This window comes from Osmerus mordax, chromosome 16, assembly GCF_038355195.1.
Source record: "Osmerus mordax isolate fOsmMor3 chromosome 16, fOsmMor3.pri, whole genome shotgun sequence".
NCBI lineage: Eukaryota > Metazoa > Chordata > Actinopteri > Osmeriformes > Osmeridae > Osmerus > Osmerus mordax.
The window spans coordinates 13924963-13942553 of record NC_090065.1 but is presented as its reverse complement, the minus strand read 5'-3'; the positions used below and the strand labels follow the sequence as shown (position 1 = coordinate 13942553).

Here is a 17591-nt window from a genome sequence, read left to right as displayed (position 1 = left end):
GGTGTCTACAAAACACTCTTTTGTAGATTTGGTCACACGGTCAGTAATATAGGCCTACAGGAATTCTTATAGAGTACTCACTGCATTAACTGCCCTAAATTCAGTCGATCAAGTCTGAATAAAATGATAGCCTAAAGTCTATGTCAGATTCTTGCCAAAAGTCTGATCGCACGTATAAAAGAAAGAAAATGTATGCATTGTATAAGAAATTAATGACAAGCACAAGAAAAGCTTATGTGAAACATAATCGTGAATTTAGATATGTAAACGTAAAATCTGTAGGCCTACGACTATTAACTTAGACCTATACGTCCAATTCTTTTGTCGTTTTACTTGATCACGGTTATAGAAAATGGTCTTCTGAGCGATTAAAACGTTTCATGTTTTAAATGTAGATTTTTTTTGCTTTCTTCCCACTCTAACTCAGAGGTTGGAAGAAACCAATATAGAATGGCGGGATGACATCGCTCTTCGCACAATAACATTGACTAGAGTAGATTCAGGGTAGACATTTAGGCATCTTGTACGAATATATAAACAATACATACAATACATGTTTACTGTTAAATAGATATAAAGAAATCAACTCGACAACCTAAAAACTGACACCCCTTGAATTAGATGGTTTGCACTCCAAGGTAGTCATTGGCTAAAAATTCCCCGCGAATATTACGTCACATGTACAATTTCGCGCCATATCTTGTATAGTTCGACGTAAGTTTGATATCAGGTAAGCTTGAATTATTCTAAAGTTAGTTAAAGTTGCTTCCACCGTTTATAACTGTTCCAAATGGATGAAATACACACGCATTATGCGTAAATGTGCTGTGCTAGTGTGTATAGAGTGTCTTATCCATGTTTTCTTGCACAGCCAACATGCTTCTTTGTTAAAGGAACAGTGGATTGACTACTGGACACGTGTCAATGATCAAATCAGAGATTATTTTACATACTACAATTCTGATGTTTCATTGTAGAAGTTTGAACAACAATGTCTTCCCCAACTTCAACTCCCGGTGGACGTAAGCGTGGGAGAAGTGACAATCCATCTACTCGTAAGTTAGGAGGCTAGTTGTTGGCTAGCTAGCTTCAAATCTACAGAGGCATTGCTTATGATCAGCTAAATTACACGTTTAACGGTAAATTAACCACATGTTACGCATTTGGAGGTTTTCAATTGAAAATTCCACTGGTGCATCTCTTAATTAGCGTCATGAGCCGTCTTGAATGTTTTCCTGTAAACATTGTGAGTTTGACATGCTAACGTTACCTAAAGGCTTTGATGACCACCTGTATGTTCTCTCTCTACAGCTGGTAGTGATGGCCCGCTGTCTCCTCCGTCCCAGAGACACCGAGCTCAGGACTCTTCCAACGGGGATCTGCCAGCTATGCCCACCTCCCCGGCCACAGACATCCAGAGCCCGGCCGTCCAAGACGCCCTGTTCTCCAGCCCCAGATGCTCAGGTAGCTACCGCTCCTGGTTCTTTTAAACAACAATGTGCATCTTTCTCAGGACCTATTAAGTCTTATTCACTGTTGTACAGTCTGAAGTGCAACGTGGTAACTAACAACATAATCCAATATTCTGTCCTGTCAGTTCTACCCAGTGAGGTGGACATGAGCTCTCCGCTTACCTACGGGACCCCCAGCTCCAGGGTGGAAGGGACCCCCCGCAGTGGCATCCGTGGTACCCCGGCCAGGCAGCGCCCGGACTTGGGGTCAGTCAGGAAGGCTCCCCAGGTGGACCTGCACTCTGAGCCGGTAGGGGAAGCGATACGCAGAATAACTTGTCTTTCGGAGATTTATTAATCAGTTGCACCCAGACAGGGTGATTAAAAACACACCTCAGTTATGTTATTTCTCGTTTTCAAACTGCACGTCTTACACTTGAGAATGATAGAGTTAGGTGAAAACGTGTGTGCGGAGGCCATGATAACGGATTGTGTCACAGTCAATTCACTCTGTGGATGAACGCGTTTCCCTCCCCCACAGCCGTCAGCGGACGGAGCAGTGGCCAGCGAGCAGCCGGCAGGTCAGAGGCTGGTCATCTGGGGAACGGACGTCAACGTGGGGACCTGCAAGGAAAAGTTTCAGGTATGGAGGCCCAGCACGGCCCTCACGTCAGTCATGACCACAACCGTCTCCTTCATCCGGTGTCCATTTGTAATGGCCTCACTTGAATATTAAAGATTGTTTTTTGGGTTTCTTTGTCTCGTCCACAGAGGTTCCTGCAGAGATTCATTGACCTCAATTCAAATGAAGATGAGAATGCTGGCCTGGACCTGAACGAGCCCCTGTACATGCAGAAGCTGGAGGAGGCAAGTCCCGCCCGGCCCAGTGGCTTCCCTACCACATCCCTCTCACCTGACCGGTCACAAGTCAATCCCTTACCACGAAAACCCGGCTCTTTCCTAGGAACGTAACAATATTGCAGAAGTGGTTCACGATGCCCAGCGGTTGAAATGCTCACAGAACATTTTCTGTCTTGTAGATCAGTGTTGTTGGTGAGCCTGTGCTGAACGTGAATTGTGGACATGTGCAGACCTTTGATGCAGACCTGTACAGGCAACTCATCTCGTACCCTCAGGTAAAAAGAAGAGCTCAGGATGATCAACATGATCAACTAAATACAATTTCTTTGGATGGAGAACTAAATGAATTCCCAATAACTCAGTCCTTCAATTCTTAACCATAACTCGACACATTAATGACACTCAAATGACTGCTCAGCAAAGTCCTTCTGTCACCTAGTGTTAAATGCTAAGTGTCTTCCTTTACCCCCCCCACACAGGAAGTGATCCCGACCTTCGACATGGCCGTGAACGAGCTCTTCTTCGAGCGCTTCCCCGACTCCATCCTGGAGCACCAGATCCAGGTGCGCCCGTACAACGCCCTGAAGACCCGCAACATGAGGAGCCTCAACCCAGAGGGTGAGTTAGTAACCCCGCCTGGCCCCCTTCCGCAACCTTCCCCCGATGTGACGTCACGCTCGTAACGATCCTGCCGTCTGGCATCGCACTTCCTGTAACACGCCAACAAACACGATCTGTAAAGGGGAAGGTGGGTGAGGTCTTGACTCTAAGCCCAAGTTAAAAATAAAATAAAAAAAATCTAATCTTTTTTTTTTTTTTTTTTTGTACAACCCAGACATCGACCAGCTGATCACCATCAGCGGCATGGTGATCCGCACGTCCCAGCTGATCCCAGAGATGCAGGAAGCCTTCTTCCAGTGCCAGGTGTGCGCTTTCAGCTCCCGCGTGGAGGTGGACCGTGGGCGCATCGCTGAGCCTGCCGTGTGCCGCCACTGCAACACCACCCACAGCCTGGCGCTCATCCACAACCGCTCCGCCTTCTCCGACAAACAGATGGTGAGCCGAGGTGTTCAGAAAACGGGCTGTTTGATTGATAGGCTTTCCCTCGTAGTTACCGTGCTGAGGACGTATTTCTGTATGTGCTGTGCTAGAGTATGGCCCGGAAGTGACTTAGTCTGTGCTCTCCCTGGCTAAATCTCACCCGATTTTGTACCAAATAGATTTGGGTTCTTTTAAGATTAAATGAATGCTTTAAGATGTATCATCGAAAAGATGGACCAGTCCCCCTGACAAAAAAGGATGAACTTCTGAAGACGTCCACAATATCCTGTCTTAAGAAGTCTTTCCATATGAAGACCTCAGCGTGTAGTCCCACTCCTGTCTTCACGATGCCTCTGGTGATCCTCAGATCAAGCTCCAGGAATCTCCCGAGGACATGCCCGCTGGCCAGACGCCTCACACCACCATCGTCTACGCTCACAACGACCTGGTGGACAAAGTCCAGCCAGGAGACCGCATCAACATCACAGGTGAGTCCCTCCAAATACCTCTTCCCGTTTGCAGGCTCATGTTCTGTTGTTGTTGTTGTTGTTGTTGTTTGGTCAAAGTGGAAGGCAACTTCAGGGCTGACGATGGAGGTGTGTAAACGCATGAACCCCTCAGGCATCTACAGGGCTGTGCCCATGCGCATGAACCCCCGCCAGAGCAACGTGAAGTCGGTGTACAAGACCCACATCGACGCCATCCACTTCCGCAAGACGGACGAGAAGCGCCTGCACGTCCTGGGAGACGAGAGCGAGCACAAGCTGTTCACGGAGGAGCGCGTGCAGACCCTGAAGGAGCTGGCGGCCAAGCCCGATGTGTACGAGCGCCTCTCCTCCGCCCTGGCGCCCAGCATCTACGAACACGAGGACATTAAGAAGGTCCGTGTCCATGGGAAGCACAGCCGTTACCTTTCTGATTACGACTTCCTCTTGAGACCATGCCCAGCGGTGGTTCATCATGCAGCACTTTTGTGACAGTAAAACGGGTATTAATCCCATAGTTCTGACAGTTAACTAGTAAATAGTTTGTCTCGTTTTGATGCAAAGTCAGACTGTTTAACGTAAAGGTGCAATAGGTAGGATTTAGTTCTTTCAGGAATCCCGCCCCCCCCCCCCCCCCCCCCCCCCTTATAAACATGTTGTGTAAGCTAATGAGGCCCTCTGAGTGTTGTTTAGCAACACAGACAAATCAGTGCCAGAAAAAGAATTTCGAACTTGAGTCATGTTCCAGCCAATCGGTTATCTCGTTACTACAGACTGTTCCATGGCACACACAAAACATCTGCCATACCGTTAAGGACTGTGCACATGCACTACATGCATGTTGCGTTGGATAAAAGCATTGGGTAAATAAATGCATGTAACGTGGTCTTCCAGGGCATTCTGCTGCAGCTGTTCGGGGGCACCCGTAAGGACTTCAGCCAGACGGGCAGAGGGAACTTCCGTGCCGAGGTCAACATCCTGCTCTGCGGAGACCCCGGCACCAGCAAGTCCCAGCTGCTGCAGTACGTGTACAACCTGGTGCCCCGCGGCCAGTACACGTCCGGGAAGGGCTCCAGCGCCGTGGGGCTGACGGCCTACGTGATGAAGGACCCAGAGACGCGGCAGCTGGTGCTGCAGACGGGGGCACTGGTGCTCAGCGACAACGGCATCTGCTGCATTGACGAGTTCGACAAGATGAGTGACAGCACACGCTCAGTGCTGCACGAGGTCATGGAGCAGCAGACCCTCTCCATCGCTAAGGCAGGTTTCCTTCCTAGTGGGCTGGGTCTGGCTGTGGGAGGGATGCAGGTTTCCTTCCTGGTGGGCTGGCTCTGGCTGTGGGAGGGATGCAGGTTTCCTTCCTGGTGGGCTGGGTCTGGCTGTGGGAGGGATGCAGGTTTCCTTCCTGGTGGGCTGGGTCTGGCTGTGGGAGGGATGCAGGTTTCCTTCCTGGTGGGCTGGGTCAGGCTGTGGGAGGGATGCAGGTTTCCTTCCTGGTGGGCTGGGTCTGGCTGTGGGAGGGATGCAGGTTTCCTTCCTGGTGGGCTGGGTCTGGCTGTGGGAGGGATGCAGGTTTCCTTCCTGGTGGGCTGGGTCAGGCTGTGGGAGGGATGCAGGTTTCCTTCCTGGTGGGCTGGGTCTGGCTGTGGGAGGGATGCAGGTTTCCTTCCTGGTGGGCTGGGTCAGGCTGTGGGAGGGATGCAGGTTTCCGTCCTGGTGGGCTGGCTCTGGCTGTGGGAGGGATGCAGGTTTCCTTCCTGGTGGGCTGGGTCTGGCTGTGGGAGGGATGCAGGTTTCCTTCCTGGTGGGCTGGCTCTGGCTGTGGGAGGGATGCAGGTTTCCTTCCTGGTGGGCTGGCTCTGGCTGTGGGAGGGATGCAGGTTTCCTTCCTGGTGGGCTGGCTCTGGCTGTGGGAGGGATGCAGGTTTCCTTCCTGGTGGGCTGGGTCAGGCTGTAGGTTTCCTTCCTGGTGGGCTGGGTCTGGCTGTGGGAGGGATGCAGGTTTCCTTCCTGGTGGGCTGGGTCTGGCTGTGGGAGGGATGCAGGTTTCCTTCCTGGTGGGCTGGCTCTGGCTGTGGGAGGGATGCAGGTTTCCTTCCTGGTGGGCTGGCTCTGGCTGTGGGAGGGATGCAGGTTTCCTTCCTGGTGGGCTGGCTCTGGCTGTGGGAGGGATGCAGGTTTCCTTCCTGGTGGGCTGGGTCAGGCTGTAGGTTTCCTTCCTGGTGGGCTGGCTCTGGCTGTGGGAGGGATGCAGGTTTCCTTCCTGGTGGGCTGGCTCAGGCTGTGGGAGGGATGCAGGTTTCCTTCCTGGTGGGCTGGCTCTGGCTGTGGGAGGGATGCAGGGGGAGATCCAGAGGCCGCAGGTTCAAATCCCACTGTGCTTTGGATGAATTAGTTTCTATTTAAGTCTGCTAAATGAAGGAAAAATAAAAAGATTAAGGTTACAGGTTGGAACTTATTGCAACTGGGTGGAGTTTTACTATGCATTTTGAGAAGTTGCACTCACACTTGTTTGTGTGTGCAGGCTGGAATCATTTGCCAGCTGAATGCCCGTACATCCGTCTTGGCTGCAGCCAACCCAGTGGAATCACAGTGGAACCCCAAGAAGACGACCATCGAGAACATCCAGCTGCCTCACACGCTACTGTCAAGGTACGCAACACCCGTCAGCAGGGCTTGACATGAGCACCCGCTCACCCGCCAAATGCGGGTATAACTCGGCTGTGGCAGGTAAAGCAGTCACCCTCTGGCCACTTTGGCACTTTTGACTGATGCGACTTATACTCCGGAGAGACTTATAGTCTGGAAAATACGGTCGATGCGCGAACACTCTGAACAGTTTCAGCCACCGTACGTTCGTTGCTAGGTAAGAAACATAGACGCGCGAACACGCGTGACGGAGAAGGTAAGTTGGAAGAAAGCTTGTCTAACATTTTTTATTCCAGAGAGGCTGGATTTGGTCATATAGCCCATTTTTCACTAAATTATTATTGACGCAGTCAAAAACTGCAACTGCTTTGCAACCAAAAGCTTTGGCTCAGTTTGGCTGGCTTAGGCCTACATTATCTGAAACTAAGGAAAATGTTAGAGGGTATGGGAAGGACTGAAGATGTATTTCAAATTATACTAGTCTTTCTAGTTACATTAAGACTGCATTTATTAAAGCTCTGGATATTTCTGTAATGTTTCACATCCTGTCAAAACAGGCCTATATTAAATCTCACTCCAAGCTTTTGATCAAACTTGAGGACCCCGTCTAAAATAATAAACTCATTGCAAGGCAAGGAGGTGGCGGCACATAACAGGTGTAGGAAAACCCGGAGGGAAGACACCAACACAAAAGAGAGAAACTGGTGATGAAAATGAAGAGACAAAGAAAAAAACTGTTCAACAAAAATTGTGCCTAAGAAATTGCTGAGTTGCTAGAAACCTTGGAAACCACTAACCACAGTGGCTGGTGAGCAAACATGTTAATGTCAAGTGCTGCTTGTCAGCTAGGTGGACCCAAATATTTTGTGAATATAAATGGTTGGTTTTCTAAAAATAGGTTACTTAAATCTATTTCCAAAATGATAATTGCTGATTAACTCTGGAATTTCCTCCCTGACAGATTCGATCTCATCTTCCTCATGCTGGATCCCCAAGACGAGGCTTATGACCGTCGCCTGGCCCACCACCTGGTGGCGCTCTACTACCAGAGCGAGGAACAAATTGAAGAGGAATTCTTGGACATGGCTGTGCTGAAGGACTACATAGCATACGCACGCACTTACATTAATCCAAGACTGAATGAAGAAGCTGGCCAGGCACTCATTGAGGTATTTTACTAACATCTTTTACCCTTGGTGGGTGTGTCTCACAACTCTGGAATTATTGGCACTCCTGGTAAAGAGGTTTATATATATTTGTTCTTTGTTCACACTTTGTTTTTTAACAATACAACTTTCAATTGAATATTTATTTAGAGGAAAAAAATTGAAGAATAGGACCAAAAATGGAGAATAGATAACAAAACCACGTATATATATTATTGTGTGGCAACGGCTAACTCTAACTGCTCTCGCTCCAGGCCTATGTAGACATGAGGAAGATAGGCAGTGGCCGGGGCATGGTATCTGCCTACCCCAGGCAGCTGGAGTCTCTGATCCGCCTGGCAGAGGCCCATGCCAAAGTGCGCTTCTCTGACAAGGTGGAGACCATCGACGTAGAGGAGGCCAAGCGGCTGCACCGCGAGGCCCTCAAGCAGTCAGCCACAGACCCCAGAACCGGCTTTGTGGACATCTCTATCCTCACGACAGGTATGCTCTGAAGTTGACAGTTTACCAAAGGCTTAAATGCTAGTTTGATAGTAGATGACAATATCCATGACCCACGCATAGCCCCATGTGAAGCTTTTTGGTCATACTTGGGTTATCTGTTTTTGACTGACTTGTTTCTCTGCTTACAGGAATGAGTGCCACGGCCCGGAAACGCAAAGAAGAGCTTGCACAGGCTCTTAAGAAGTTAATGCAGTCCAAGGGAAAGACTCCTTCCATGAAATACCAGCAACTATTTGATGACCTCCGAGGACAGTCTGAAGCTGTAAGTTACTGCCAAACATTCTCTTCACCCTCATATCTGCCTTCACTTCCAATTAAATTACATTTGCTACACAGCCCTGACAAATTAAACAAAGATGACATTCCCCTCAACTGATGGTTTTGTTTGATTGTTTTCCAGGCCATAACAAAGGACATGTTTGAGGAGGCACTTCGTGCCTTGGCAGATGAAGATTATCTGACAGTCACTGGAAAGACTGTTCGTCTTCTTGCCTAGAACACAGCCGCCTCCCATGTACAGTCAATAACACCATGTCTCTCTCACCCCCTGTAGCAGCATTCTCTGCTGAGCTGTAAAATATCTTTGATTCCCTGAATGTTATGAGACTTGATTATAGAACTAGCAATGTATACTTAAAGATGCTTTCCAACTGGAGTTATTGTGGTAAACAATAAATGCTTTTGTATGTAATTTGTTAATGATTGAGAATAATTCAGATGGTTAATGTTATCAGCATGTTTCATTCCAGTGCAAACCTGTTCAGATAAGTCTGTGTGAACAACTACACATACATTTATTTATGAAGGCAGTTTTAAAACTTAATGTGAGTGGCTCTGAGCCATCGATCACCATCACAATGGCAACACTGTATACTCTTTGTTAATGTATGCTTATGTAACTGGGTTACCTATTCCTTTTTATCGGTTCTTTGAGTGAAGACTTGTTGTGCGTTGCACTATTTTCCTGCTGACTCCTATGCCCCCGTTGTTATATTGCCTGATCTGGTACAGACCTAAAAGTATTTCAAGTCATCACAACCTGATGAATTTCCACCAAACGTTTAAAACCCTTATCTAGTTGCCCACCAATGTCTCTTTGACACCAATGCTGTTTTCAGTATGCAATCTCTGCATACTTTGCTCCGCCCACGTACCGAAACTTCCTACGGACTGATGCAGCATCATCCTTTGACTACTGTCTGTTGTCGACTCGTTTTTGGATTTGGCAGGTGAAGATGGCGGTCCCCTCAGGTTGGTCTGCCCTAATTATTCTCGTATGTTATTATATTGTTGATCAGCTAATGACAGACACCAGAGGTCAGAAATGACTTTCCAGCACTTTGGGGAGGATGCTAAAATAACCAGCTAGTCAACTAGACGGAAAGCCTGATTGCCGAAATATAGCCGAATGAATCAGTGAGTGGTCGTAACTAGCTTGTGTTGTGTGATCACATACTGACCGCACCAGCCGGTCTAGCTAGCTACAGTAGCTTGTCAATGAAGAAAATTAACTCGCAGACCCACGCAACATACTTATTAAATAACATCCTTCCCTTCATAGGAGCTATGAGCAGTGATGATGAACTATAAGAGCACAACAAAGCTTGCTAGCTATTGAAGGCAACATGGGGGGGCCTTTTTAGCGAGGCTAACTAGAGTGCTAATGCCTGGTAGTAATGTTTTGTCCTTTTTAGCTAGCATACCTCATAAACTGATGAGTCTTAAGCTACAACTAGCTAGCACTAGCTTGGTCAATTAACTGGGAACTGTACACTATGTTCCATACTGTACCTTAAAACTTGTGGACATGATATATTGGTTTGGGATAACTGCTTCACTACAACGTATACTACGTTTTACTTAAATAAAATAACGAAGAAAATATGGTCAGATTATTGCAATAACCGGGCCTGCCAGTGCAGGTGTGACGCTGCCTTTCTTTGCACTCGAGAAGAGCCATTGAAAAAGAAAAGCCCTTTTCAATGGCTCTGCAGTCGAGGAAGTTGTAGCAGCTTTCATACAAGTGCAGTCCGTTTTCACCCGCGGAATTTGCTGCAGCAGAGTTGTCATACCACATCAGTTTTTATGCATTTGAAGAATCTGCTGCACTTGTCATACCCGACCTGTCAGCATGCCATTGCGCAGTGAGGTCCTCCTTACACCTGTTCCTTGTCCACTGCTCTAGTGTTCCTTAAAGCCAGTATAACGGTACATTTCAAGTGGATATAGTATAATAGGCCTAATTAGTGCTTACAAGTGAATTTTTTTTTTTTAGACGGGGTCATTATTTTTAACAAATCTAGCAGGATACTTTTCATTTGTATTGGTCATTCCATAGTAGGCTACAGTTCCAATAATGTTTTTGCCCTAAAACCCTCCGTCATTTGAAATAAATTTTCGAGGTAAGAGTTAAATGAATAAAACTGAACATGTCTCCTTGTCTTTTTGCATCTGAAATATTGTCAAGCGCTGGCCCTTATAGCTACGGATTTGTGTTTGCTTCCATATTTTCTAGGAATTAAAGTTCCACGCAATTTTCGTTTGTTGGAGGAATTGGAAGAGGGCCAGAAGGGTGGAGATGGCACAGTCAGCTGGGGCCTTGAAGACGATGAAGACAGGACACTCACACGGTGGACAGGCATGATTCTGGGACCACCACGTGTAAGCAAAGCAGCCCCAAAGGCACTAGATATAGCCACACACACACACAACCTTATCACTTGCATCACTCATTATCGAACCTAGGCACTATGTCTTTACCATCTTGTCAAAAGCCCTACGTTTATGGTAGGAGGTTAGGGAGCAAGTGCAAACGGGTTTGGAAACGACAGTAAATCATTTCATAGAATAAAAAGATTAAGTTAATCCTGTTTTATTATTATTCTAATCCCCATTATGTTTTCTATGTTTCCCTCTATTTTCCAGACTAATTATGAGAACAGGATATACAGTCTGAATATGGAATGTGGACCTAAATACCCAGAGGCACCTCCCACCTTTAGATTTGTTACCAAAATTTGCATGAATGGGATAAATAATTCAAATGGGACGGTAAGTCAATTAATGTTTGAACTTTTTAACTTGACCAATAGTTTTTACATGATTCTGCATAATGAAAAACGTGTCGATGAAGTAGTCAATTAAGAGCTCATCAAGGTTCGTAACTGAGTGTTTTCCCTCTCGTTTCTCCTCTTTCTCTCTCCCTTTCTCTCTCAGGTGGATGCACGTAGCATACCAATTCTGGCTAAATGGCAAAATTCGTTTAGCATTAAATTTGTTCTTCACGAGTTAAGGCGTCTGATGATGTCCAAAGAGAATATGAAGCTTCCACAGCCACCTGAAGGACAAACCTACAGCAATTAATTGTACTAGAATGTTTTGACCCTCGGTCTTAAACCCTTGTAAAAGTGGTGTTCATCATGACAGATGCTCACTTCATACATTGACAGTTATGTCTGAAGACAAGACTGGACTCGATTACTCACTTGGAAATATCCCCACAGCAAGGCAATGACTAAAATTGAGTTGAGTTTAATTGCACAAAGTCGTCAATTCTTTATCAAAGTTACTTTGACAGTAAACTTTAGAATGGTAATTGCTCGCTTTTAAAGAGAAGCATGACACCAGCTGAAGGCTCTTTTGGAGTCTGGAAAATGTAATGAACAATGGCTTGACATGTCAATGAGTCTATAAATAAGCAGGTATCAGATACTTTTTGAAATGTGGCTGTTCTTTAAAACTAGTGTATTGTTTATTTTATTTTTTTATATCAGTGTTTAACACAGTACCAATATGTTTCATGCTGCTCCATACCTTACAGTTTGAAGCCTGTTGTGAATGACGGGAACTTTTTGTTTTACAAAGCCGTTTTATACCTGTATTCACATGATTCCAAAACACCCATATTCGTTATGTTTGATTATTTCGATTTTTGTTAAAGAAAGTCACTGGCTCACTTGATTTAATTCAAGTGGTTACAAGTTGTTCCTCTCACCAGGTTACTTTGACAGTAACATTTCTTTGAAAGGGTAAAAGTTGGCCTGACAGAAGGCTATACACAAGTCATGATTTAATTTAGAATGATCAATTTAGGAAGGATATGGGAATATGCTGCATATATAAATATTAAGTGTCTTTAGTGGAACAGTAATGTCACAAGATGTTTTGGGGGGTTTTATTTTATTTTTATATCTGAGTTTGACACTATACCATTGTTTTCCCCTGCTTTTTGACATGTAACAGGTTTTGAAGCCTGTTCTCAATAAAGATATTACATTTGTTGAAGTTAAAAATAACCTGGATCCAAATGTGAATTTCTGAAATAAAATTCAGTCTGAGAATTAAGTTGCATACAGAAATGATGCATTGTTCTGTTCTGCAGTGACAGTAATGATGCTCTGGTCTGCAGTGACAGTGTACTTTAACTTTTACTGTTGTTACTGTTTCCTTTTTCTTGTATTCACAATTCTGTTGATGCACTATGAAGTTAAATGAACTACACTTATTTCCAGTATATAGCCTATTCTACACATTCTATGATAATGTTTTTCATGCTTAAATGGGTCCAAAGATTAATTTCTGAATCTAAAGCAATTGCTTTGTGGATGGATTACCATTTGGAATAATAAGAGTACTGTTATAATAGGCCAGCTATAGCCAAGATATTGCACTAGCAGATAGTTAAGCCTGCATTAATCAAATGCCCACTGGGCATGCTGTACTACATTCATTTGCTTCATATCCTGTATTATGGATTTTCAGTTCCCAGAAGTTGTAATGATTACCTCAGGATATGGAAAATGGAACCAAACTAAAATAGTACTAAAACCATGAGGGTTCCCGAGGTCAATCCCATCCCAGTCCAGGCACTGAGGATGGGGTGGGTTGGTTCCTGACAGGCCACTACCCCTGGCCTGGGATAACCTTCCACCATGCTTCTCTCCTGCGGCGGCCGGCTGGCTAGGAGCAGCTGGTCCTGTCTGAAGCGCATCGCTGCGCTGTCAGAACGCCCACGTTGCTCTGCACTCAGCACGCCATCACCTCCGAATGGAGGAGATTTGCGATGACACAGACGCCCTTCCTCGGTTAAACAGTGTGTTCACTGGGGTCACATACTGTATTTGTTTAGAGATCTCATCTCGCAACAGATAGGCTTACATAAACAGATAGGCTTCCATAAACAGCGGATATACTGCGTATCCAAAAGAACAGTGGAGAAAACTTGAGATGTCATTTCATGAGTGTTAGTTCGATTGTAAATAGAACGGCTGTTGAACTATAGAGCGGCACAAACATCTCAGCAGAATATTAAAACAACCTAAATACTCAAAGAAACCACATCCGTATTAGAAATCCTTCATCCATTTCTATCATTTATACATCAAAAATCCTTGTTCCGACTGCTTTATTTTGCCCAGTTATATTTGCATGGATGCTCAAGAAATGTGTTTTTGATGTGTAGGTGGGGAATCTTTGGCCCCTGTCTCGGCTTCAAGCAACACCAGAACAAATACTCTCAGACACCATCCCCTAGAGGGAGCTGTTTACTAGTTCATGTTGCCGAGCAGCCGTTGTCAGGGGGCCTCTGGAGGACTTGACTGTTGTGAGAGATGGGGACAATGTGAGAGGGGGAGACAGTGTGAGAGGGGGGACAGTGTGAGAGGGGGGGACAGTGTGTAAGTAGGGACAGTGTGAGAGGGGGGACAGTGTGTAAGTAGGGACAGTGTGATAGGGGGGACAGTGTGAGAGGGGGGGAAAGTGTGAGAGGGGGGACAGTGTGAGAGGGGGGCAGTGTGAGAGGGGGGACAGTGTGAGAGGGGGGGACAGTGTGAGAGAGAGGACAGTGTGAGAGGAGGGACAGTGTGAGGGGGGGGACAGTGTGAGAGGGGGGGACAGTGTGAGAGGGGGGGGACGGTGTGAGAGGGGGGACAGTGTGAGAGGGGGGGACAGTGTGAGAGGTGGGACAGTGTGAGAGGGGGGACAGTGTGAGAGGGGGGGACAGTGTGAGAGGGGGGCAGTGTGGGGGGGGGGACAGTGTGGGGGGGGGACAGTGTGAGAGGGGGGGACAGTGTGAGAGAGAGGACAGTGTGAGGGGGGGGGGACAGTGTGAGAGGGGGGACAGTGTGAGAGGGGGGGACAGTGAGAGAGGGGGGGACAGTGTGAGAGGGGGGGACAGTGTGAGAGGGGGGACAGTGTGAGAGGGGGGGACAGTGAGAGAGGGGGGGACAGTGTGAGAGGGGGGATAGTGTGAGAGGGGGGACAGTGAGAGAGGGGGGGACAGTGTGAGAGGGGGGGACAGTGTGAGAGGGGGGACAGTGTGAGAGGGGGGACAGTGTGATGCTTGTGCTGCTCCCAGCTCCATTTCTACGTGTTCATATCATGTTCTTGAATACAGCTTTGTTGTTGTTGCCAAAGGGATGCACGCTTATTCTTTTAGTGCTGCTCATTACTCTGTGTCCTTTTTTGTACTCTTTGTGCGTCTAAATCTAATTACAATTAATTAATGATTTATTAACATTACGAATAAATCATTCTGTTCATTTCCACTGTCTTGCCTGCCGGAAGTTCCTAAAGGAAAAGTTCACTGGGAATACAATGTTGTTCATCCAAATGACTCCTGTCTGTTGAGTTTGTTCCTGTTGCAGTGGATATTCCAGTGATTAAACAGTGTCAGGCGGAAACGATGTCACTGGAAGACGTCCGTTCCTTGCTTCTATGACTTCCAGCAGACATATGGGACACACCACACCTTCAGTGCACGACACAAGGGCAAAACACTGAAAGAATTTTAGAAGAGTTGGTGAACTCAGTTCTGTCTGCTGCTCCTGAAAGATTACGACTGTCTCAGGCCTTTCAAATACTGTGGTACATAACTGCCACCCTGACTGTGTGACCCTTCACACACCAGAGACATCCTCCAATGTATTACCGTTCAAACTAAGCCTTCTATGCTTTAACTCGAGAGAAACTCATCTTATTCAGAGCAGCCAAGTCATACCTGACGGTTTAACCCCCAACCCATCAGGCTAATCTGAATTTCAAACTCGGTCATCTGAACAAAGCATCTGTCGAATCCCTTTTCTTTTATCTCCTACCTCTATGCAAGAAAAATGGATTGGAGGCTTACTGAGATGATTTAATGTTTTATTCCAGTTCTGCTCCAGTTCTGGAGTGTGCAGTGTCACACTCTCAGACAGGGAGAGAAATGGGTAAACGTTAGTTTTGGGTTGGAATGACTCGACATAGCCTGAGACTGCTCAGTGATCTAAGTTGGGAAGGAATGTCATGAGAACACGAGTGCTAGTCTACTGTGACCAGCTTCTGGAGCCACAACTCCTTCGTGAGTTCTTGCCTTGCACCCCCAACTCAACCCACCCACCCCTCACCCCTTCCCTGTCGCCCGGGGTCCAAGAGGTCATGTCTTCTGTCTGCTCATACTGTAAATAGCTTTGTCTTCTTTATGGCCATGGGAAGAACGTGTAAAAAATGAAAGTCTCCCTCCTTATGAAATATTCCTTCTTTTTTTGGGGTTCAGCTTTGTCATGCTAATGATGTCCTTCGCATACATTTTACATAATATGACATGCTTGAAGAATGTGGTGTAGAATATAATTTGAAACTGGGGGAAATTGCACCCCAAGACACTCAGCCTACATTTCTATCAACATGGGGAGGTGGAACAGTGAATGGGAGACAGTGTCCCAGCCAGGGTTTCTCTTTTCAAGTAGTTGTTTATCTATAGTTTATTAGAAAAAAGACTTCAATTGGTAACAGAATCGCATTGTTTATTCTGATGGGATTTGATTACATATTCAGGTTTTGTGCTGTGAAAACAGCCAACGTCTGGTGTGTGTTTAAGTCCTGTATTTACAGTGAGGTACATGAACGGCCTCCTCTTACTGTGAGAAAAGAGAGCGATTGGAACCACATGTCAGCTGCACTCTGGTCTCCCTGAGCTATTGACATGCACTTCACAGAGCAGCGCTTCGCAGAGCAGCACAGAGCAGCGCTTCACAGAGCAACACTTCACAGAACAGCGCAGAGCTGAGCGGCACAGAGCAGAGCAGCACAGAGCAGCGCTTCACAGAGCAACACTTCACAGAGCAGCACAGAGCAGAGCAGCACAGAGCAGCACAGAGCAGCATTTCACAGAACAGCGCTATGCAGAGCAGCACAGAGCAGCGCTTCACAGAGCAGCACTTCACAGAGCAGCGCTTCACAGAGCAGAGCAGCACAGAGCAGCGCTTCACAGAGCAGCGCTTCACAGAGCAGCGCTTCACAGAGCAGCACTTCACAGAGCAGTCCGCATGAAGATATGCCTCAGTGTATGCTCAAGGTTATTTTGTGCTCCTGCTTGTTGGAATGTAGGCTCACAGAGAAACAGCCTCTATTCAGGGGCAGCCTCTGAATCATATGTTAGCCTGATATAAACAGTATATGACAATAAACAGAATGTGTGGAACAAGTATGCAAGTTCCCTACATGTACTTCCTGATGAAATCCCCAGTGTGATCTTGAGAGCTTGAATGTTGAAGAGAAAAAGTCAGTAGACTTCATGAAAGGAAAAAAAGGAAAAAAAGAAAAGATGAACAAATAATCTGTGTACTCATTGCATTCCAAGTTATTTACACAGAGAAAAAGTCAGTAGACTTCATGTCTCTCCTCAGCGGGAACTATTAAATTACCGCTGGATGTTTTTAATTACCTCACATAAATGTTGGAACACAACACTTCTCCAGTGTTAGGGCCTTATTATGTCTCACATGTTTAGGGAAGCAAGGCTTGCACTTAATCGTGGTGGTCCTTGTGTGATTCTGGCATTGGAAATGTGGCTTTGTGAGAGAAAGTGAGCGTTCCTGCTGCTGGCGCAAGGCGAGAGGAAATGGGTAGTAAAAAAACAGAAAATAAAAAAAAGTCGGCGGCATGCTGGAGCCAGTGATTCTGGGATCTACTTAATTGCTCTTAAATGAAAAAGATTTTTGGCTTCCCATTTGCCGTGTTTAAAGAAAGTCAAGTCAAATCCCATATGTATACCAGCCAGGCGGCGACCCTCATCCAGCAGTATAAGCACTAATCCCTTTCTCTCGCCCGTGCCATCAGTAATATTATTATTAATACTGAGAGGACTGTGCATGATAAGAAAACTGGGGAACAGAAGTACCGGCCTGCTGCCTCGGCTTTTTCCCCTACAGTCACAAAGACTGTTCGGCACAACATGTCCACATTGTTTGAACCATCGTGTCACCATCCGGATCTGCTCTTGCTCCCAGTGACTTATTATGCACTGAATTGTGCAACGTGCCTAATGCCTTGAAGACACAGCCGTCCAATTTATGTGATGGTTTCATTCATTTGCTTGGATATTCATTTAGCTGTTTACATCGTTTTTTTTGGAGGGGTGCTGTTCTGAATACCTTGCAATAGGCTAATCCTTG

The 17591-nt window shown here is 46.2% G+C and overlaps 2 protein-coding genes across 2 annotated transcripts; both read left to right on the top strand.

The window, feature by feature from the left end:
• Positions 1–707: 707 nt before the first annotated feature.
• Positions 708–8848, top strand: mcm4 (minichromosome maintenance complex component 4). Its single transcript, XM_067253448.1, has 17 exons — positions 708–730; positions 978–1055; positions 1312–1464; positions 1598–1761; positions 1993–2094; positions 2223–2318; positions 2492–2587; positions 2792–2930; positions 3148–3368; positions 3721–3841; positions 3975–4234; positions 4733–5098; positions 6363–6490; positions 7449–7656; positions 7908–8136; positions 8286–8419; positions 8558–8848. Exons 2-17 carry the CDS (start codon positions 992–994, stop codon positions 8651–8653), a joined length of 2577 nt encoding a protein of 858 aa, XP_067109549.1. The 5' UTR covers positions 708–730; positions 978–991; the 3' UTR covers positions 8654–8848.
• A 526-nt stretch (positions 8849–9374) lies between these two features.
• On the top strand, positions 9375–12506 carry ube2v2 (ubiquitin-conjugating enzyme E2 variant 2). Its single transcript, XM_067253449.1, has 4 exons — positions 9375–9408; positions 10673–10818; positions 11083–11208; positions 11374–12506. Exons 1-4 carry the CDS (start codon positions 9393–9395, stop codon positions 11518–11520), a joined length of 435 nt encoding a protein of 144 aa, XP_067109550.1. The 5' UTR covers positions 9375–9392; the 3' UTR covers positions 11521–12506.
• The last annotated feature ends 5085 nt before the right edge of the window (positions 12507–17591 follow it).